We start from the raw sequence: 22312 nt of genomic DNA, 5'->3' as shown, positions 1-22312 counted from the left end.
TTTGGGGATTCAGTAATGGCTCCCAGTTTGCAGTCATCTGCGAACTTTGTTAGCCAGAGTCCCTTAGTGTTGGCCTGTACTTCAGAGAAGTAGATGTCAAATAAGAGAGGTCCCAGGACTGAACCCTGAGGTACTCCACTTGTCTGGAGCTGGATTTAGAGTCAGCTACTTTTACAGTTTGGGTTCTGTCAGTAAGCCAGTTGGCAACCTATCGAGTGATGTAGGGATTAATAACCACCTTAGTAAGTTTATCTATGATTCCAGAGTGGGGGATGGTGTCAAAGGCCTTGGCGAGGTCCAGGTAGGCTGTGTGGACTGCCTTACCCTCATCCACGGCTCTGGAGACTTGATTCAAAGAAGTCAATAAGGTTCAGGAGACAAGATCGGCCCTTCATGAACCTAAACTGGGTGGGGTCCAGGGATTTAAGGTTGCCAATGTCTTTGTTTATAAGTTCCATGATAATATGTTCCATGGCCTTGCAGATCAGGCTTGTCAGACTCATGGGACAGTAGTTCCTGGGATCCAAAGTGGATCCCTGTTGTGGAGTGGGATAACTGTAGCTGTGTGGCACTCAGTGGGCATGAAGCCTGAGGTGAGGCTACGATTAAACATGACACTTAGGTGAGGTGCCAGTTCACTTTGTAGTTCATGTAGTACACAGCCCGGGGATGTCATCTGGTCCCATGGATGCTGTATTCTTACCTTTGGAGAGTGTGTTTTTTTACCTGTAAAGTGGCCATTATTACCAGAATTTGGCAATCTTCCAGTATTGAGATGGGCCATTTAGGGGGTGAGAGGGGGGTGAAGTTGGCACTGAATCGATCTGCCAGGATATTGGCAATATCCTTGGGATCAGTATATTTAATGGCATTCTGTTGTAGCACAGAGCAGATCTGAGCATTGCCATTTAGATTCTTGACATAGTTATAGAATGCCTTGTGGTTGTCTTTGGAATCTTTGGCAATTTTATTTTCGTAACTAGGCTTGGAGGATTTTATGAGGGATCTCAACTTCTTACTGAGGCTGGTAAGGGAGTTTTTTGCATCCTGGGATTTTCGTCTTTTCTGCAACAGTTTTTTTCCTTTTGTTGTAAAGTTTGTATATGATTGATAACTGAACCAGATTGGCTTCCTTTTTTGGAGGAGAGCATCTTGGTTCTATTTGGGATGGCACGATTCATGCATGAGTGGATGTGCTCATACAGTGCCTTAGTGTAGGACTCAACAGTCAAACTTTCAGTTCCCGTCTGCATGGGTGTCATGAAGTTTGTAACTTCTGACTTAAGTAGCATGAAGTTAGCCTTGGAAAAGTTTTTTATGGAGGTTTCCTTACTGGGGAGTGGGGGTGTGATGTGGATGTTAAGGGTGATTAGCTTATGGTCTGACCTGACCAGCGAGGGGGTGACCATAGGTGTGGAGCATCGATTTCCCATGTTGGTAATGACCAGGTCTAGGATATTGGAGCCCCTGGTGGGACTATGGATTAGTTGATCCAGGGCACTGGAATTTATGAATTCCAAGAACTGTTGAGCAAAGGTGTTGGTGCACGAGTAGTTTTCCCAGTTAATGGCAGGGTAGTTGAAATCACCCTGTATTAGGGTGTTTGGTTGTATATTAATATTTTCCAGTATGTTTAGAAATTTGCAGTTAGAATCTTGTGGCATGGTGGGGGATCTGTAGCAAGCTACAATTTGGATTGCAGTCTTACCTAGCGTTAGTTGCACCTGGAGAATTTCAGATGCATTGTGTTGGGCAACTAACCTGGTGGTGTGAATATCCTCGGTGAATATGGACACTCCTCCACCTTTAGTGTTTCAATCCATCAAAGGAACTCTAGGCGTAGGCAAGGTATGATAGGAATCATTGCTTCTAGATCCTGAGAATGCTGACACCATAGGCTTTTTAGATACCATTGTAGTTTCCTCATATGCAGTCTTGCATATGGAATTAGAAGAATGCAGGATGCCATGAACCCCAAGGCCTGCAGTATCTGCCTTGCAGATAGCAGGGTTTTGTGGCCACTAGTTTGAAGTAGGTTGTCAAATTAATATGTTTCTCTGGCGTGAGGAAAGCTATCTCTGAAATTGTATTCAAGCTTGCTCCCAGGAATATAATTTGTTGAAAGAGTACCAGGTGTGATTTCTTTTCGTTCATGGTGCACCCTAGACAAGTTGGCACCCTTTGCACAAAGGCCAGATGATTCAAAAGTATGCCCTGGCTTTCTGCCTGAATTGGACAATCATCTAGGTACGGGTATTATCTGAATATTTCTTTGCCTGCAAAATGCAATGACTGGAGCTAGGCACTTTGTGAATACACTGGGTGCAGTAGATAAGCCAAAGGGCAGTGCAGAGAACTGATATTGTGCGTAGCCTGCTTTAAAGTGTAGGTATCTTTTGCAAGATTTCCTGACTGGGGTGTACAGGTATGCTTCCTTTAAATCAAGTGTTGCCAACCAGGCATCTTTGCCTAGCATGGGAAGCAACTGGTGAAGAGTCAGCATTTTGAACTTTGGAATCACCAAAAAGGTATTTAGAGTAGACAGGTCCAGGATAGGATGCCATGAGTTGTCTTTTCTGGGTCCCAGGAAAAGTCTTGAGTAAAAACCTTGTCCCTTTTCCTCTTCTGGTACAGTTTGAATAGCCTTTATGCTTAAGAGAGAGAGTACTTGCTTTTGAGCCTCTGCTCACTGATATTGGGGCAGATCTGGCCAACCATTTGTGATTGGTAAAGTGTGGAAGTGGAATCTGTATCCTTGGGAAACTATGTTTAAAACCCATTTGTCCTGGATAATGAGTTCCCAGTTTTTGGCCTGCAGAGCAATCTTTCCCCCTAAAGGAGCAATCAGTTGAGAAGAGCTTGGAGGTTTTAAAGTTAAGTCATTGAGACAGTTTACCATGGGGGGGGAGTTTTACTACTCCCAGATTTGGAAGTGGGGGCCCCCCACTGCTTAGTCCTGTGCGTACCCTGGGACTCAAGCCTGGGTGTTCTGCTGGATCTGGGTTTGGACTGAGAAGGTCTGGAAGAGGCAGGAAAGGACCAATTCTTAGAAGGCCAATGTCTACTAAATCTTGGATGTTGTACTTGTAAGAAATATTTAACAGTTTGCACAGATTTAGCTTTTTCCTCCATCTTTTTCTAAGAACTTCTTCTGCCTTACTGCCAAACAGGCGGGCCTGATTTAAGGGAGCATCCAGTAATTTAGCTTTAACATGATCTGGCAAGGATTGCTCCTTAAGCCAAGCATGCCTTCTAAGCACAGACCCAGTGACAACAGCCTGCAAGACGCCTCTAGTGAATCAAAATCACATTGCAAAGTATGTTTTCCAACTTGTTCAACTGAATGTAGTAAATCCTTATTATCAGCACAATCAGGAATCAACATCATTTTCTGTTTAAGCAATCCAATAATATGCTGCTGATACTTTAACATATGAAACTGGCAGTTTAAGGCCCTAATGGCCAAAGTTGCAGAATTGTATACCTTATTACCCCATCTATCTAGCGCCCTGGAGTCTCTATCAGAGGGGGTAGGATTTTTGGCAGTAGTAACTTTAATGCCTTCAGGTCCCTGTGAAATGGTCTCAGGATCTGCAGTCGGATTTTTGAAAAGGAACTTGTGAGAGTCAGGAATCCTGTAATATCTATCAGGTTTTGTGGGAGCAGGAGATAAAGAGTCAGGGGCCAAGCTAGATTCCAAAAAGGCATCATCAACAATGTCTAGTACAGGAGGGAGAGCTAAAGGCCTGTGCTGGGGCAGGAGTAAGAAATCCCTAAGCCTCCTTTTAGAATCAGAGAATTCCTGACTTTCCCAATGAAAATGCTCCTGAGAGTATGCAAGGTTTCATCAAAAGAGAAATCCTCCGGGGGGAAGCAGAGGGAATAGAGTCCTCAGCATCAGAATCCTCATAGGTAGACAAGGGTAAATCCTGGTCATCAGAGGAAACAGAAATTTAAGAATCCTGGTCAGAGGTATCATAAGCAAACTCAGTCCTAGGGCTCTTAGAGGGGGAAGGTTGGCTTCCCTGAGTAATAAGGTCTTCAGCCATTCTTATCATTTGTTTCTTAGGCATAGAGGCCTGACCATGCTGTCTGGACGTCAGTTTTCTAGGCATGGTTCGAGTTTTAGGCCTTGAAGAAGAAGATGGCGTCGGTTTAATATGCAAGTCAGTAGGCCTGAACACACCCTCGGAAGCCGGTGCCTGCACAGCGGCTCCAGACTCATCCAAGGTACAGACATCCGCAGGTTCCACAGCTGAAGCAGTTCGTGGCATACCGGACTCCAAATGGGTCTCAGTAGAGGCCTACGAATCTGAAGTAGCGGGTACCAGGGGCTGCGAATGCGCCTGAGTACCGGCGAACTGGCGACTGGCTTAGGAGAAGTGTTGTCGGCAGGTTTGGACCTAGGCGGCCTTTCTCTGTCTTTATCTTTGCGTTTTTTAGGAATGTTGGTAGTCGGACGGCTTACCGAAGACATATCTGGATAATTGAACTGAGCACCAAAATATTTAGAAGCGAAAATATACTGATGACAGACAGTTTGTGGTTTAAATAAGGCACAAAACCGACAGCAAGGTACGTAGTGGTCAGGGCCTAGGCAAGGGATAAAGTACGAATGAAAATCTTTATGAGGTATTTGCTTTCCACAAGAAATGCAATTATTTACTTTTACTGACATTGGTTTAGAGCAAGAAAAAGTTTCCCCAATGGGGTACTTAGCTTTTAGTTGAAGACTTTGGTTCTGAAACTCAAAAACGAAAATGTCAGGAGTTGGCCGACCGGCACTTGCGAACTGCTTCTGCTTCATGCACTGCACGACAAGAAAGACTGACGTAATGGCGTCGGCTGCATGTTTTATACCCCTGACTACCTGACGTCATGAAAGAAGAGATAGCAACCGACGCAGGACCCAAGACTTTGTTAATCAGACCGAGTGAGGGCTACTGCAAGAAGATAACCCAAATGTGATGACTGCAACAGTGAAGAGATACTGTTTAGCAAAGTTTTAGATGACCAAATATTTTAAAGACTTGCTATGTCATAAGAATGATGGGGTTGATTCAACAATGGGATCAGATAATTTTGTTCCACTATGCTCGTAATTTACTGAGGTCTTTACTGGGACAGTCTGACTCAGCACTGCCCTTATTTTGTTCCACTACGCTAGTATTTTACTGAAGTCTTTAGTGGGACAGTCCGACTCAGCACTGCCCTTTTTCAGCAGAGGCCAGGGAAGAAAATCTCCATTATACAGACAAGACTGGGCATTATTTGCATTTATTCATCATTTACAGTCAGTTTCATTCAAATTCAGACATCCGTCACATCATTTACAAACAGTTTTGATTAAAAGTAACAGTTACATGGGTTACACATGAATATTTTCTTTAAGATAAAGAATTAGGACAGCTCAAAGAGAGAAGGAAGAGAGGAGGCACAAGGAAGATAAAGGAGATGAGATGACAGACAAGGATATAGTTCTGATAACAGTACATTGTGTTTTGTGCAGCAGGGAACTATAGCACAAATTTATATAGCTACATTAGTACCTGCTTACCCAGGTGTGGTGCAGGGCCATTTACCTATCAGGTGTTGATTCAGCTGGCTTTAAAGTTTTTCAGGTTGCAGACTGTCCTTAAGTGGAGTGGAACAGTATTATGGCTATTACCAATACAGTGCGAATACACGGGGTATCATGCATTGTTGTTAGGGTTAGTTTTGGGGAGTAAGGATTTGTCAGTGGAGTGTAGCAGTCTCAGTAGTGTCATGGTCATTGTAAGGTTGAATGACGGAGTGAAGAGATGGGAATTTTTCAGGGTTGTCCAGTAGTCTGAAGGTTGTAATTAATTGCGAGTACAATAGAAAGCTACTTGGTTTGAGCCAGTTTAGTTGTTTTAGAGAGAGGCAGTGAATTTGGCTACTTCACTGACCACTGCTCTAGTTTGGCTAACAGATGGAAGTTGTGGTGGGTTAGTATAGCAGCGGGATATAATAGGGTGGGGAGTAGAAAATAAGTATATATGTTTTGTCTAGCAGAGTCAGTAAGGAAGTACTTTACTCTACAGAGACAGCCTAGCTTTTGGTGTGTCTTATTTATTGCTTCCAGATGGTGGAGATCAAATTTCATGTGGTCATCTATAATCATACCTAGCAGTTCGGTGTGAGATACCAGTTCTATATTACTCTTGATGGGTGACAGTATATTAAAGGTAGTTTTTTGGGGAAGAGAGAGTGGGGGGTTGAAGAGTAGTAGTTTTTTTTTTTTTGATTCACTAGGACTTGTGAGTTGTTCAGCCAAGCTTCGAGGGTGGAGAAGGATTTCTAGGGGAGTGTTTGGAGCATGTCTAGTTTCCAAGCATCACATATTAGAGTCATTAGCACGTTGTACTATGGCTGCCTCTCCGGCTGCTATCTTTAGATTATTGATAAATAAGTTAAACAGTACTGGTCCTAGGATGAAGCCTTGTGAGATGTACAGATAAAGAGGAGAAATCCCCTTGCCGTTTCACTGCTTGTGACTTCATAGTGAGAAAACTCAGGAACCAGTTAAGTCAGATAAGATTCCTTTATTGTCATTGCACAACTACAACGAAATTTGTAGCAATCCTCCTAAGGTGCATTCACATATAATGAACATGAATAAACAAGAGAATACAATATGATACCAAACAATCCAATATAATGCAATGAAATGCAGTAAACAACTATGTTATTGCACTTGGGGTATAACCCCACATGAAAGGAATATGGTGAGGTGCACAGGAATGCAAACATACACCTTACAGCGCAAACGGCTACTATCTGTACTCAAGTGTATTTAGCATTGTTCAGTTCACGTATGACTCTGGGATAGAAACTGTTCTTAAGTCTGTTTGTCTGAGACGGAATGGACTTGAACCATCTGCCAGAAGGCAGCAACTCAAACGGGTAATGACCAGGGTGAGAAGGATCTTTCAAGATGTTGGCTACCCTGCTGAGATGGCAAGAGCTGAAGAGTTCCTCCAAAGAGGGCAGTGAGCAGCCAATGATTTTCTGGGAAGAGTTAATGATCCTTTGAAGGGCCTGCCTGTCTGCCGCCAAGCTGTTGGCATATCACGTGGAAATGCAGTATGTCAGCACACTTTATTTCAATAAAACAGCAGTAAAAAGACACCAGTAGCTTCTCCTGCAGATGTTTTTCCTGAGGATCCTCAGGAAATGTAGTCTCTGCTGTGCCTTCTTGACTGCCTCTGTGGTATTTATGGACCAAGAGAGATATTCTGCCACATGTTCACCTAGAAACTTGAAGGGAGGAACTCTTTCCACACAGTCTCCATTAATATATACTGAGTTCTGATCTTTGTTGTGCCACTAGAAATTTATTATGAGATGGCAGAGTTCAGGGAAAGGTTGTTCTCAGCACATCATGCAGCCAGTCTTTGAACTTCATCTCTATATGCTGTCTCGTCTCCTCCTGAAATAAGTCCAACCACTGTGGTGTCATCTGCAAAATTAATGATGGCATTAGTAGAATGAGAGGGGACAAAGTCATGGGTGTAAACAGTATACAGAAGTGGGCTCAGGACACAACTTTGTGGGACACCAGTGCTTAGCCTAAGACTGGAGGAGAGGTACAGGCTTAGTCTAACCATCTGAGGATGGTTAGTCAGTCTTTAATCCAATGGCAGGTCGGTTCTGAAAGTCCCACGCCAGTGAGTTTAGTGACCAGTCCATAAGGGATAACTGTGTTAAAAGCTGAACTAAAGTCTACAAACAGCATCCTCACATAGCTCCTCCTGCTGCTCAAGATGACAAAGTGCAGTGTGCAAGGCAGTGGAGACGGCATCTTCCGTAGACCTATTTGGTCTGTAAGCATACAGGTGTGCATCCGATATAACTGGGAGGCTGTCCTTGATGCATCTCTGAACCAGTTGTTCAAAACACTTCACGATGACTGGAGTAAGTGCCACTGGATAGTAGTCATTGAGACTACTGATGACAGGTTTCTTTGGCAGTGGAATGATTGTAGCCGACTTCAGACAAGATGGAATAATAGACTTAGAGACAGCATGAAGATCTTTGTGAAGACCCCACACAGCTGGTCTGCACATACTTTCAGCGTCCATCCTGTCACTCCATCAGGGCCAGCAACCTTTCTTGGATTAACCACATTGAGCATGTCTTACAACATGCTATTGTACTGTGAATGTGTGGTTGTAGGAGATGTGAGACTGCTGTGGCCTATCTGCTGCTGCCTCGGTGTAACTGTCGCTGCTGTTTCTATCTCAAAATGGGCAAAGAAATAATTAAGTTCCTCTGCTATCAGGGCATCTCCATCAACAGCCATACGGTTACTGGTTTTATTACTGGTGATGTGCTGAATACTTTGCCATACTTGTTGGGGGGTCCTTGTTGGTGAAGTGGCCCTCTATCTTCCTTTTATAGGCCGCTTTAGCCTCTCTGATGGCATTCTTTAGGTTGGCTCTAGTCATGCTGTAAAGGACTCTGTTGTCAGACCTGAAGGTGGTTTTGCAGTGCTTGAGAAGAGATCTGACCTCCTTCATCATCTAGGACTTCTGATTAGGGTACACACGAATGTGCTTGCTGACAGTGATATTGTCAACACAGGTTTTATGTAGTAGAGTATTGTTGATGTGTACTCTTCAAGATCCTGATCCTCAAAAATGTCCCAGTTAGTTCCTTCAAAGCAAGAGGAAGAAGATGATAGCTGATAGAAAGACGGTTTAGTTAGGAGAATTTAATGATTGACTATGTCGAATGCCTTGGATAGATCTAGAAATAGGGCCGAGGTTAAAAGACCTGAATTTCTATAGCGGTTTACTATATCTGTGAACCTTAGAAAGGGAATGGTTGTACTGTGACTGGGTCTGAAACCATGCTGCGAGAGAGAGAGAAGGTTATGAGAAGTAATATATGTAGTAAACTGAGAGTGAATGCATCTTTCCAAGATTCTGGATAAGAGTGACAGAACGGTGATTAATCCACAGTTTTTGAGATCAGTTGATTAGCTGTCTTTATGGAGGGGTATCGTATAGGATTTTTTTCAAAAGATTGGGTCATATTTTTCTTGGATAAAGCAGTTTATTACAATCAAGACTGGATATGCAAGGCTGTCTGAAGTGAGTTTGAGGGATTCAGATGAAGCTGGTCTGGGGCAGTGGTTGTTGTCTTAAGGGTGTGTAGGTATTTTTTGACTGTAGATGTTGGCACTAGAGTGAGGTGTGAAGGTCTGTTGTGGATTCAACAACTGGATGGCTGGATTTGTAGTCATTTCGTTTACTGTACTTAGAAAATGTGAGTTACAGTGTGAAACGCTGCTTTGGGAATTATTGGTTTGGGATGGGCTGGGTTGGATTGATTTTTTCAGAACTGAACAACATATGTGTTGATTTCCAGAATTTGTTTCAATTGTTTGATGATAAATTTTGGGTGTTGTTATAAAAATATTTTTTATACATTGTTTGCTATGGTTCCTTAACTGCCAATACTGTTGCAGGGATGTTTGAGACTTGGTTTGTAGCCATGACTTCCAGGCTTTATCTCTATTTTTCATGAGGTGCTTTAGTTAACCAAGGGGCTGTTTGTTTTTAACTCTTTTTCTTCTCAATGGTGCTTGACCTGTCAGGATATATATATATAAATATTGTATTAAATGCATCTACTGCTTCATCAAGGAGATGAGTTTTAAGTGAAGCCCAGTCGATCTGGATCAGTCTGGAAGTAAAAGTTTCTTTACTGAGGTTTCTGACTGCATTATAGTGACAAACTCTGTGGGGCTGTTTTGGGTGTCTGATTATGTAGCACCGTTGGTGATTGCCCAGGCCATCAGGTAGGGTACAACTTGTGACAACATTGAGATGATTGTTAGAATCCAGTCTCTAGGACGGATTCTTTAGATGTGGCCTTGCTGACTCTAGTTGGAATCTTGATCGATTAAGAGAAGCCATACAGATTAATTGAATTTCCTGGGCTTTCTAGGGCTATTTTTTCCAGTTAATGTCTTCTAGTAAGATAGTTTCTAGTCTTATGTTGGCTGAGGCCCAGGACAAGATCTCTTGCAGGATGTTTTATATCGCTGGACAGCTTTTGTGGGGAAAACAGTATAATTCCAGATTAAATTGGGCTGATTGCTATGTTTGTGTACATATCTAGTTGAAAGCATGGTGAAATGATCTCTCTTTTTTTTTTTTTGGTTGTTATAGGTTGTCAGCAGCTCTGTCTGAACTGGTGAGCAGGAAATCATCTACAAACATGCACCAGCAGTTAGCACAGAGGATGAAGTCTCTGAATTGTAAATAAGCTACTTCCTGTCGTCCAAGTACAGGACTTGATTTCTTCCGCCTTCATTTGTCTAAGTGCAACTCTGAGCAGGTCTTTTAACAGACTTGATTTCTTCCACCTTCATTTGTCTAAGTGCGACTCTGAGCAGGTCTTTTAACAGACTTGATTTCTTCCACCTTCATTTGTCTAAGTGCGACTCTGAGCAGGTCTTTTAACAGACTTGATTTCTTCCACCTTCATTTGTCTAAGTGCGACTCTGAGCAGGCCTTTTAACAGACTTGATTTCTTCCACCTTCATTTGTCTAAGTGCGACTCTGAGCAGGCCTTTTAACAGACTTGATTTCTTCCACCTTCATTTGTCTAAGTGCGACTCTGAGCAGGCCTTTTAACAGACTTGATTTCTTCCACCTACATTTGTCTAAGTGCGACTCTGAGCAGGCCTTTTAACAGACTTGATTTCTTCCACCTTCATTTGTCTAAGTGCGACTCTGAGCAGGTCTTTTAACAGACTTGATTTCTTCCACCTTCATTTGTCTAAGTGCGACTCTGAGCAGGTCTTTTAACAGACTTGATTTCTTCCACCTTCATTTGTCTAAGTGCGACTCTGAGCAGGTCTTTTAACAGACTTGATTTCTTCCACCTTCATTTGTCTAAGTGCGACTCTGAGCAGGTCTTTTAACAGACTTGATTTCTTCCACCTTCATTTGTCTAAGTGCGACTCTGAGCAGGTCTTTTAACAGACTTGATTTCTTCCACCTACATTTGTCTAAGTGTGACTCTGAGCAGGCCTTTTAACAGACTTGATTTCTTCCACCTTCATTTGTCTAAGTGCGACTCTGAGCAGGCCTTTTAACAGACTTGATTTCTTCCACCTTCATTTGTCTAAATGCGACTCTGAGCAGGCCTTTTAACAGACTTGATTTCTTCCACCTTCATTTGTCTAAGTGCGACTCTGAGCAGGCCTTTTAACAGACTTGATTTCTTCCACCTTCATTTGTCTAAGTGCGACTTTGAGCAGGTCTTTTAACAGACTTGATTTCTTCCACCTTCATTTGTCTAAGTGCGACTCTGAGCAGGCCTTTTAACAGACTTGATTTCTTCCACCTTCATTTGTCTAAGTGCGACTCTGAGCAGGCCTTTTAACAGACTTGATTTCTTCCACCTTCATTTGTCTAAGTGCGACTCTGAGCAGGTCTTTTAACAGACTTGACTTCTTCCACCTTCATTTGTCTAAGTGCGACTCTGAGCAGGTCTTTTAACAGGACGACCAGACTACCAGGTCACCCCTGAAAAGCTACGTGTGTGTCCTACGGGCTTACCAAGTTAACAAACGCATAAAAAATACATCACCGTGTTGACAGTGGGAAGATAATGGATCAGATCAATATAAAAAAGGAAATGAGAAGGGTCCAGATGCGACCTCTGGGGTACCCCAGTACTGAGTGTGAACTGTTCTGATAAGTTGTCTCCATATAATTGGAAAATCTTATTTTTAAGACAGTTTCCAAGCCAGCTTAATGTGTTTGTATTAAAGTTCAACTTAATCAATCCAAAGCTCTTGCTATATTTGCATACAGACTAGCTGCAAGGAGACCACCATTCATGACATGGTGCATGCTGATACTTACCGTGTAAGGAGGCCACCACTCATGGTGCAGTGCACGCTGGTACAAGGAGACCACCATTCATGGCACAGTGCATGCTGGTACTTAGCGTGTAAGGAGACCACCAATCATGGCGCACTGCATGGTGGTACTTACAGTGTAAAGAGACCACCGTTCATGGTGCAGTGCATGCTGGTACTTAGCATGTAAGGAGACCACCACTCATGGCGCAGTGCATGCTGGTAGTTAGCGTGTAAGGAGACCACCATTCGCAGCGTACTGCATGCTGGTATTTACAGTGTAAGGAGACAACCGTTCCTGGCGCACTGCATGCTGGTACTTACAGTGTAAGGAGTCCACCGTTCATGGCACACTGCATGCTGGTACTTGCTGATACTCACCGTATACAGTGCAGTTATGATACTAAAGCCAGTAGGCAGACTTGCTACTGTACCACAACAGACCATGTTTGGTCATAATGGAAAAAAAAACTGTTTGTGTAGCATGTTGCTAAACAGGGGGCAGAAATTAGTAATTTACCTGCTGTCTTTTTGTACTCTGCGAGGTAACACCTTGTGCAAGGGAAAGTACAGTTGTGTACACTTACCATAAATGTAGATATTCAAGTGTATTCACTGTTGCAGTCATTACATTTGGGTTATCTGCCTGCAGGTAGCCCTTAGGTGGCCTGATTAACAAAGTGTTGGGTCCTACGTCAGTTGCTGTCTCTTCTTCCATGACGTCAGGTCATCAGAGGTATAAAACATGCAGCTGATGTCATTACATCAGTTTTTCTTGCCCCAGATGTCAGGTGCCCCCTAATGGGAAGCAATTAAATCTATGAATATATAAGGTTATACCTCCAACAAAAAAAGCAAATACACCAAAAAGCTTTGAAGCATACTAAAGGAGAGAAGAAGTACAGCCAAAAGAAGTCAGGGGGCTGGAGGGAGGGTAACCAGGACTGCAACAGTGAATACACTCGAACATCTACATTTATGGTAAGTGTACACAACTGTACTATGTTCTTCATGTTTCACAGTTGCAGTCATTACATTGGGGTAGATTCCCAAAGCTAAGGATGGGAGGAGGAATTTAGACAGCATTAGGGCCACCTATAAGGCCCTGCAAAACTGCAGTGGCAAAGCCAGCTCTGGATTTAGAGAAAATTGGCAAATGGTAATGCTTGGTGAAAGTATGTACAGAACTCCAGGTAGCAGCTTCTAGGATGTCCTTGGTAGGTACGCCTCTGAGCAAGGCTGTAGAGGTAGATGCAGCCCTGGTTGAGTGGGGTCTGATCCCTGTGGGATAGGTTTTCCATGGTACTTATAGCAGAAATGAATGCAATGGTCTATCCATTTGGAGATGGTTTGCTTTGAAATAGCCTTCCCCTCTGTCCCTGCAGCAAATGCCACCAGCAGTTGTTCAGATTTCCTTTGAGGTTTAGTCCTGTCCAAGTAGAATCTAAGTTATCTGTACACATCTAAGGAGTGCAGTATCCATTCCTCTTTGTTCTGTGGATTAGGAAAGAAGGTTGACAAATGAATGGACAGATTAAAGGCCACACTGGATACCACCTTTGGCATGAAAGAGTGACTGGTCCTGAGGGACACCCTGTCCGCATAAAAGATGATGAAAGGTTCCACTGCCATAAGGGCCTGTAATTCAGATACCCTTCTTGCTGAAGTGATGGCTAAAAAGAAAGCTGTTTTCCAAGAAATGAGTCTTTTTAAATCTGCAGTAGCAGCTGGCTCGAAAGGAGGAAGGGTGAGTTTCTGCAATACAAAGTTAAAGGTCCCAGGCTGGAGTTGGAGCTCTCCTGGGTGGTCTTAAATTTTTGGCTCCTCTGAGGAACTGCTTCAGCAGTGGATGAGAGAAGGGGAGGTACTGTGTTATAATGAGCTGAAATGGCTGAGGCATGAATTTTTATTGAGGAAAAAGACAGGCCCTTGTGAAGCATCTCAGTTAAGTATTGTAGAATCTGAGGTAAATTGGGCGCTGCTGTGCTCATGCCTTGAGATTGGTTCCAGGCACAGAATCTTTTCCATTTTTCAGCATAAGATTTTCTAGTACTAGGCCTCCTTGCCCCTAAAATGACATCCATCACTGGTTTACTGAGGTATGGTAAAGGACAGCTTAGGTAATTAGCCAGGCTGCTAGGTTCAGTGTTAGAAGCTGAGGGCGCAGAATCTGGTTCTCCTGCTGAGACAGCAGAGTAAGAGTCTGAGGCAGGTGCCATGGGGCCAACAGTGACACACTGCATGGCAGGGGGTACCAGTGTTGGCGTGGCCAGTCTGGTGCAATCAAAATCATCCTTGATTTGTCTTGTTTGCTCTTTAATAGTACTTTGGAGAGCAGAGGCAGAAGAGGAAAGGCATAAACCGATAGATTTTTCCAGCTGAAGGACAGAGCATCAAATTTCCAAGCTAGTCTGTAGGGAGTCCTTGAGCAAAATGTTTCCAATTGATAGTTCTGGGGGGAGGCAAACAGGTCTATAGCTGGGCTCCTGTTTCCAGTTTCCACTCGTGCGGGTCCATGAGGTTTCTGCTTAGTTCGTCTGCCAGTGTATTTAGTTTTCCTGGCAGGAACTGAGCTTGTAGATGTACTTGGTAGCTCAAGGCTGTGTTCCACAATGCCATGGCTAGTCTGCAGAGGGGTAAGAATGTGTACCCCCCTGCTTGTTTATATACCACATAACTGTGGCATTGTCCGCCTTTACCATTAATTGTCCTAGAAAACGGTGGTCCTTGAAGGCTGTCAGAGTATTCTCTACAGCTAACATTTCTTTATGATTGATGTGAAGGTGCATTTGAATTGGGTTCCAATTGCCCTGAATACACTTCCTTACCAGGTGCGTCCCTCGTGCTTAGTCTGATGTATCTGTTGTTAGGGTTTGGGCAGCAGGGGGTACTTTGAATGATAGGCCCTTGTACTGGTGGCAGTCCTCTGCCCACCAAAGGAACACTAGGTGTAGGCAAGGAATGATAGGAATCATTGCTTCTACATCCTGAGAATGCTGACACCATAGGCTTTTTTAGATACCATTGTAGTTTCCTCATATGCAGTCTTGCATATGAAATTAGAAGAATGCAGGAAGCCATGAACCCCAAGGCTTGTAGTATTTTCCTTGCAGATAGCAGGGTTTTTGTGACCACTTGTTTGAAGAAGGTTGTCAAGTGAATTTGTTTCTCTGGCGTGAGGAAAGCCATCTGGGAAGTTGTACTCAAGCTTGCTGCCAGGAATATAATTTGTTGACAGGGTACCAGGTGTGATTTCTTTTAATTTATGGTGTACCCCAGACAAGTTAGCACCCTCTGTACAAAAGCCAAATGATTCAAAAGTATGTCCTGGTTTTCTGCCTGAATTAGACAATCGTCCAGGTATGGGTATATTTGAATATTACTTTGCCTGCAAAATGCAATCACTGGAGCTAGGCACTTTGTGAATACCTTGGGCGCAGTAGATAAGCCAAAGGGCAGTGCAGAGAACTGATAGTGCGTTTAGCTGTCTTTGAAGTGTAGGTATCTTCTGCAAGATTCCCTGATTGGGATGCGCAGGTATGCTTCCTTTAAAATCTAGTGTTGCCAACCAGGCATCTTTGCTTAGCATAGCAAGCAACTGGTGAAGAGTCAGCATCTTAAATTTTGGAATCACCAAAAAGGTGTTTAGAGTAGACAGGTCCAGGATAGGACGCCATGAATTGTCTTTTCTGGGTATCAGGAAAAATCTCGAGTAGAAACCTTTTCTCGTTTCCTCTTCTGGTACCAATTGACTATCCCCTATGCTTAAGAGAGAGAACTTGCTTTTGGGCCTCTGCCCACTGATTTGGAGGTAGATCCGGCCAACCGCTTGGAGTTTGCAACGTGTGGATGTGAAATCTATATCCTTGGGACACTATATTTAAAACCCATTTGTCCTGGGTAATGAGTCCCCAGTTCTTTGCATAAAGTGCCCCAAAGGGGTAGTCAGTTGAGAAGTGCTTGGAAGTTTTACAAAGAAGGCATTGAGACAGTTTACCATAGGGGGAGTTTTATTACTCCCAGATATGGAAGTTGAGGCCCCCTACTGCTTAGTCCTGTGCGTCCCCTGGGAATGAAGCCTGGGTGCTCTGCTGGATCTGGGTTTGGGCTGAGAAGGTCTGGAAGAGGCAGGAAAGGACCAATTCTTAGAAGGCCAATGCCTACTATATCTTGGAGGTTGTACTTGTAAAAAATCTTTAACAGTTCGCATAGATTTAGCTTTTTCCTCCATCTTTTTAAGAACTTTTTCTGCCTTGTTGCCAAACAGGCGGTCCTGATTTAAGGGAGCATCCAGTAGTTTCACTTTAACATGATCTGGCAAGGATTGTTCCTTAAGCCAAGCATGCCTTCTAAATACAGACCCAGTTACTACAGCCCTGCAAGATGCCTCTAGTGAATCAAAACCACATTGCAAAGTATGTTTTCCAACCTGTTCAGCAGAATGCATTAAATCCTGTAAATTGTTATTTTCAGCACAATCAGGAATTAACATAATTTTCTGTTGAAGCAATCCAATAACATGTTGCTGATACTTTAGCATATGAAACTGGCAGTTTAAGACCCTAATGGCCAAAGTTGCAGACGTGTACACCTTCTTACTCCATCTATCCAGCGCCCTGGAGTCTCTATCAGAGGGGGTAGGATTTTTGGCAGTAGTAGTTTTAATGCCCTTGGGTCCCTGTGAAACAGTTTCAGGGTCCGCAGTAGGATTTTTGAAAAAGGAACTTGTGAGAGTCAGGAACCCTGTAATATCTATCAGGTTTTCTGGAAGCAGGAGGTAAAGAGTCAGGGGTCATGCTACATTCCGAAAAGGCATCCTCAACAATGTCCAGTACAGGAGGTATAGCTAAAGGCCTGTGCTGGGGCAGGAGTAAGAAATCCTAAAGCCTCTTTTTAGAATCGGCGAAATCCAACGTAAATGCTCCCTGAGAGTATGCAAGGTTTCACCAAAAGAGAAATCCTCTTGGGGGGAAGCAGAGGGAATAGAGTCCTCAGCATCAGAATCCTCATAGGTAGATAAGGGTAAATCCTGGTTATCAGAGGAAACAGAAATTTCAGAATCCTGGTCAGAAATATCATAAGCAAACTCAGTCCTAGGTCTCTCAGAGGGGGAAGGTTGGCTTCCCCTGATTAAAATAATAAGGTCTTCAGCCATTCTTATCATTTGTTTTTTAGGCATACAGGCCTGACCATGCAGTCTGGGAATCAGTTTTCTAGGCATGGTTTGAGTTTTAGGCCTTGAAGAAGAAGATGGCATCAGTTTAATATGAAAGTCAGTAAGCCTAAATACACCCTCAGAAGCCGGTGCCTGCACAGCAGCTCTGGACCCATCCAAGGTAGAGACATTCGCAGGTTCCACAGTTGAAGCATCTCGCGGCATACCGGACTCCAAATGGGTCTCAGTAGAGGCTTGCGAATCTGAAGTAGCGGGTATCAGGGGCTGCGAAAGCGCCTCACTGAGCACCGGCGAATTGGATGGCCTGTGTCTGTCTTTATCTTTGCGTTTTTTCGGAATGTCGGTAGTCGAATGGCTTACCGAAGACATATCAGGATAATTAAACCGAGCACCAAAATATTTAGAAGTGCAAATATACTGACGACGGATAATTTGTGGTTTAAATAAGGCACTAAACTGACAGCAAAGTACGTCATGGTTAGGGCCTAGGCAAGAAATACAGTACGAATGAAAATCTTTATGAGGTATTTGCTTTCCACAAGAAATGCAATTATTTACTTTTACTGACATCTGTTTAGAGCAAGAAAAAGTTTCCCCAATGGGGTACTTAGCTTTTAGTTGAAGACTTCGGTTCTGAAACTCGAAAACGAAAATTTCAGGAGTCGGCTGACCGGCACTTGCGAACTGCTTCTGCTTCAGGCACCGCACTGCAAGAAAGACTGATGTAATGGCGTCGGCTGCATGTTTTATACCCCTGACAACCTGACGTCATGGAAGAAGAGACAGCAGCCGACGTAGGACCCACGACTGTTAATCAGGATGACTGAGGGCAACTGCAAGCAGATTACCCAAATGTAATGATTGCAACAGTGAAACACGAAGAACATCTGCAATACAATGTTTAAATAGAGGGGACTATGCCTGAAGACATAAGTGAGTGGTCTGGCATTTACTGGTGTTGCCTTCCTTAAGGAAATAGGATGGAGTTTAGCTCAGAATTTTTGTCCAAGCTTTGAAATAGCTTAATGGCATCTTTTCCCTATCCACACTCTAGCCTTCATCAGTCAGGCACCTTTGTCTTCCTCACATTATTTCCCTTCACTAATATGCGACACTCGTCCACATTGCATCTAGTGTAAATGGTTAGTTTTTGTGCCCCGCACTGTACCGCCGCACTTTGCGCTCATCTATCGTGTCACTATTTCATCTCCTTTCCTTACTCTAACCTCCCTTCCTACTGTACACTGTACTGTCTGCTTGATTGTTACTGCTGCTGACTCATTGCTACCTTCACACATTTTGTTTGTATTCATAATACTTTTTGTTAGCTTGGTTGTTTACTGTCATTTACTGGAACACAGGTCCTTTTGGTTCAGTGCTATACTATGATTAGCAAACTGACTAAATAACTTACTAAACTTCCTTGAAGTAAAATGTAGGACTGAAAGCTGCACATGATTATAGTTGTGACGCAGTTATTTCATTTCTTGATTTTTGCACTGAAGCTGCTGTTGGAAAATTAAAAATCACCCAGAATTTAGAGTGGGAGGTGTTCTGTATTCCTCGGCAAAATGTAGCTTAGCAGTACAGCTCACGGACACCAGCAGAACGTTTGTTGGTAATATGGCTAGCTCATGGTTTTACAAGCTTTCAAAACTGCTCCTCAGTAAGATCACAATCGGCAAAACAAAAACATCAGAAAATCATCAATGATACATTAAACAATGCCATCTTTTCTTCATATACACATTCATTAAAATTCAGATCAAACAATGGAGTTAAAACTGCAGTGAACTTACTTAAAACAGCCTCCTGGTAGGGTGGTGGTGGAGGACCTGGCATTTGTTGAGGATAGCCTCCAGGGTACTGTGCTGGGTACTGTGGTGTGGGCACTCCAGGATGCACTGGTGTTGCATGGGCAGGTACCGGCTGGTAACCGTGATATGGTCCCACCTGATAGGCCTGTGGTGCTACAGGCTGCTGAGGGTACTGAACCTGGACTGTTGTAGTGGAAGCAGCCACTATGGCTATTTAAATTGAGAAAAAAAAATGGTTATTATTGAACACAACAAACATGGAACTACAATGTCAATCAATGTAAAATGCAAAACATCCACATTTAGACAAAAATAAATCAAGATCTGAAAGCTTGCCATTGGAAGGAGATTTGGAAGTGGTAGGATTGAAAAATTCTTACTAAGCTGGAATCAGGAAGTTGCTGGTATAGTGACCCCAACTGAGAATACTGAAGCCCCCTCCCCCTTATGGAATGAAAGGTAAAAGAGCTGCTGGTTATCAAGTGCTGCAAAGATCTAACACACACAGGGAAGTGAACAGAACATTGAAACGTGAAAGGCAGAGCATTTAATAACTGCTCTGTGGAGGGTGCCGATGGGAATAATGCTGGTCGTTTCTCCTCCATTCTACTCTGTAAGGGGTACCTCATAGTGTGCACCAGCTTGTATCTCTATGCCTGGTGGGAGTTAATTGAGGATCAAGTTATTTTATTAGTAGCTGAGGCACAAACTAGGAGGACAGAACTCTGAAGTGAGAGGGTAAAACATTGTCTGTGTTTGTGTCTGTGTGTTTGTTGGGGGGATGCTGAAAAGTACAGTTGTGTACACTTACCATAAAAGTAGATGTTCAAGTGTATTCACTGTTGCAGTCATCACATTTGGGTTATCTGCCTGCAGGTAGCCCTCAGCAGGCCTGAATACCAGACTCCTGGGATTTCTGCGTCGAATGCTGTCACTTTTTCCATGACGTCAGGTTGTCATGGGTATAAAACATGCAGCAGACGCCATTACATCAGTTTTTCTTGCCCCAGATGTCAGGTGCCCCCACAATAGGAAGAAATTACATGGTATAGAATAACCCCAGCAAAAAGCAAATACACATGATGTAAGCTATGCCAAATAAAAAGGCTAGGTAAAAGTAAAGTCAGGGGGCTGGAGGGAGGGTAACCAGGACTGCAACAGTAAATACACTCGAACATCTACATTTATGGCACATGTACACAACTGTACTATGTTCTTCGTGGTTCACTGTTGCTGTCATCACATTTGGGTTGATTTCCAAAGCTAAGGAAGGGCGGAGGCATTTAAAGAGCATCAGAGCTAGCAATGAGGCCCTGTAAAACTGCTGTGCAAATCCAGCCCTGGATTTAGAAAAGATAGGCAAGTGGTAATGCTTGGTTAAAGTATGTACAGAGCTCCAGGTTGCAGCTTCCAGGATGTCCCCGGTAGGGACTCCTCTGAGAAAGGCAGTAGAGGTAGATGCAGCCCTAGTGGAATGTGTTCTTATCCCCTGTGGGGTAGGTTTGCCATGGTGCTTGTAGCAGAAATGGATGCAGTGTGCTATCCATTTGGAAATGGTTTGCTTTGAAATGGCCTACCCCTCTGCCTCTGCAGCAAAGCGAACTTGCAGCTGGTCAGATTTTCTGAGAGGCTTAGCCCTGTCCAAATAGAATCTAAGCTGTCTGTGCATATACAGAGAATGCAGTGTCCTTTCCCCTTTATTCTGAAGATTAGGAAAAAATAGGCAAATGAATGGACTGGCTTAAAGTCACACTAGACACCACCTTGGGCATAAAGGATGGGTTAGTCCTAAGAGAAACCCTGTCCGCATGGAAGATAATGAAAGGTTCCACTGCCATAAGGGCCTGCAGTTCAGACACTCTTCTTGCTGAAGTGATGGCCAGCAGTAAAGCTGTTTTTCAAGAAAGGAATTTCAACTCTGCTGTAGCAGCTGGTTCAAAGGGGGGACGAGTAAGTTTTTCCAATACAAAGTTAAGGTCCTAGGCTTGAGTGGGAGCTCTCCTGTGGGGTCTTAAATTTTCGGCCCCTCTAAGGAACTGTTTTACCATGGGATGAGAGAAGAGGGGTGGCTCAGTATTATAATGAGCTGAGATGGCTGAGGCATGAATCTTAACTGAAGAGAAGAGCAGGCCTTTGTGGAGCATTTCTGTTAGGTAATCTAGTACATGAGGCAAGCTGGGCACTGTTGTGCCCATCCCCTGAGAATGGCTCCAGGAACAGTATATTTTCCACTTTTCTGAATAGGATTTTCTAGTACTAGGCCACCTTGCCTCAAGAATGACATCCAGCACCTGCTTACTGAGGTTTGCTAGTGGTGAGCTCAAGGGATTAGCCACGCTGCAAGGTTCAGGGTTTGAAGCTGAGGGTGCAGAATCTGGCCCACCTGCTGGGACAGCAGGGAAGGGGGTCTGAGGCAGGTGCCATGGTTGTAGCACTGTCAGACTGCGCAAAAGAGGGTACCAGTGCTGGCATGGCCAGTCTGGTGCAATCAGGATTGTCCTTGGCTTGTCCTGTTTGATCTTTAGTAGAACCTTCGAGAGGAGAGGCAGAGGGGGAAAGGCATAAGACTGAGAGGTCTTCTCAGGTAAAGGAAAGGGCATCCACTTTCCAAGCTTGACTGTGGGGAGATCTGGTGCAATATTTGTTCAAGTGATTGTTCTGAGGGGAGGCAAACAGGTCCACCTCTGGAGCCCCCCCCCCCACCTGTTCCTCAAAAGCTTGAATATTTTGGGTTCCAGTTTCCATTTGTGTGGGTTCATGAGATTTCTGCTTAAGTCATCTGCCAGTGAATTTGGTTTGCCTGGCAGGAATTGAGACTGTAGGTGCACTTGGTTGCTCAAGGCTGTGTTCCACAGAACCATGGCTAGTCTGCAGAGTGGGTAGGAATGGGTTCCCCCTGCTTGTTTATGCACTACGTAACTGTGGTGTTTCTGTCTTTACCAACAGGTAAACAGGTAAACAGGATGCCCCCAGAAAAAAAGACCACAGTGAAGAACTTCTCTAAAGCCGACTTCACACTTCTTAGGACTGGTGTGGTCTCTTTCAAGGCCCCAGAGCCAGCGGAAACCATCACATCAAAGCCGCTGAATCACTTACAAAAAATGCCTTCTAGCACCTCCAGACAGGGACTGCATGGATCAGGCAATCCCAAAAAAAACAAAGTACCAAGGCAGGCATCCAGTCTCCAGTCTGGTGGCCCCCCAACAAACACAAACAACAACAAGGAGAAGAAAAACTACAAGAAAGAAAAAAAAACTCCTCAAATGGAAGACACTGATCATAAAACTAAAAAAACTAAGAAAATCCATAAAATCCTCCAAAGCAAATTAAATTGAAAAAAACTCAAAAGAAAAGGCAAGGCAAACCACAAGCTATGTTTTAAAGTTAGAAAAGAGAAAAGAGAAAATAAAAGAT

The 22312-nt window shown here is 43.6% G+C and overlaps 1 protein-coding gene across 2 annotated transcripts in view; it reads right to left on the bottom strand.

Moving 5' to 3' along the window:
* Positions 1-22312, bottom strand: part of SHISA5 (shisa family member 5) — a 766277-nt gene that overhangs the window by 71394 nt on the left and 672571 nt on the right. For both annotated transcript variants that reach the window (XM_044078913.1, XM_044078914.1), the window contains one exon: positions 18881-19108. In XM_044078913.1, the coding sequence (XP_043934848.1) occupies positions 18881-19108 (228 nt within the window). The remainder of the gene's footprint in view (positions 1-18880; positions 19109-22312) is intronic.

This window comes from Protopterus annectens, chromosome 7.part1 (genome assembly GCF_019279795.1).
Source record: "Protopterus annectens isolate FY-2018-M chromosome 7.part1, PAN1.0, whole genome shotgun sequence".
Lineage (NCBI taxonomy): Eukaryota > Metazoa > Chordata > Ceratodontiformes > Protopteridae > Protopterus > Protopterus annectens.
This window is presented reverse-complemented; position numbering and strand designations above follow the sequence as displayed.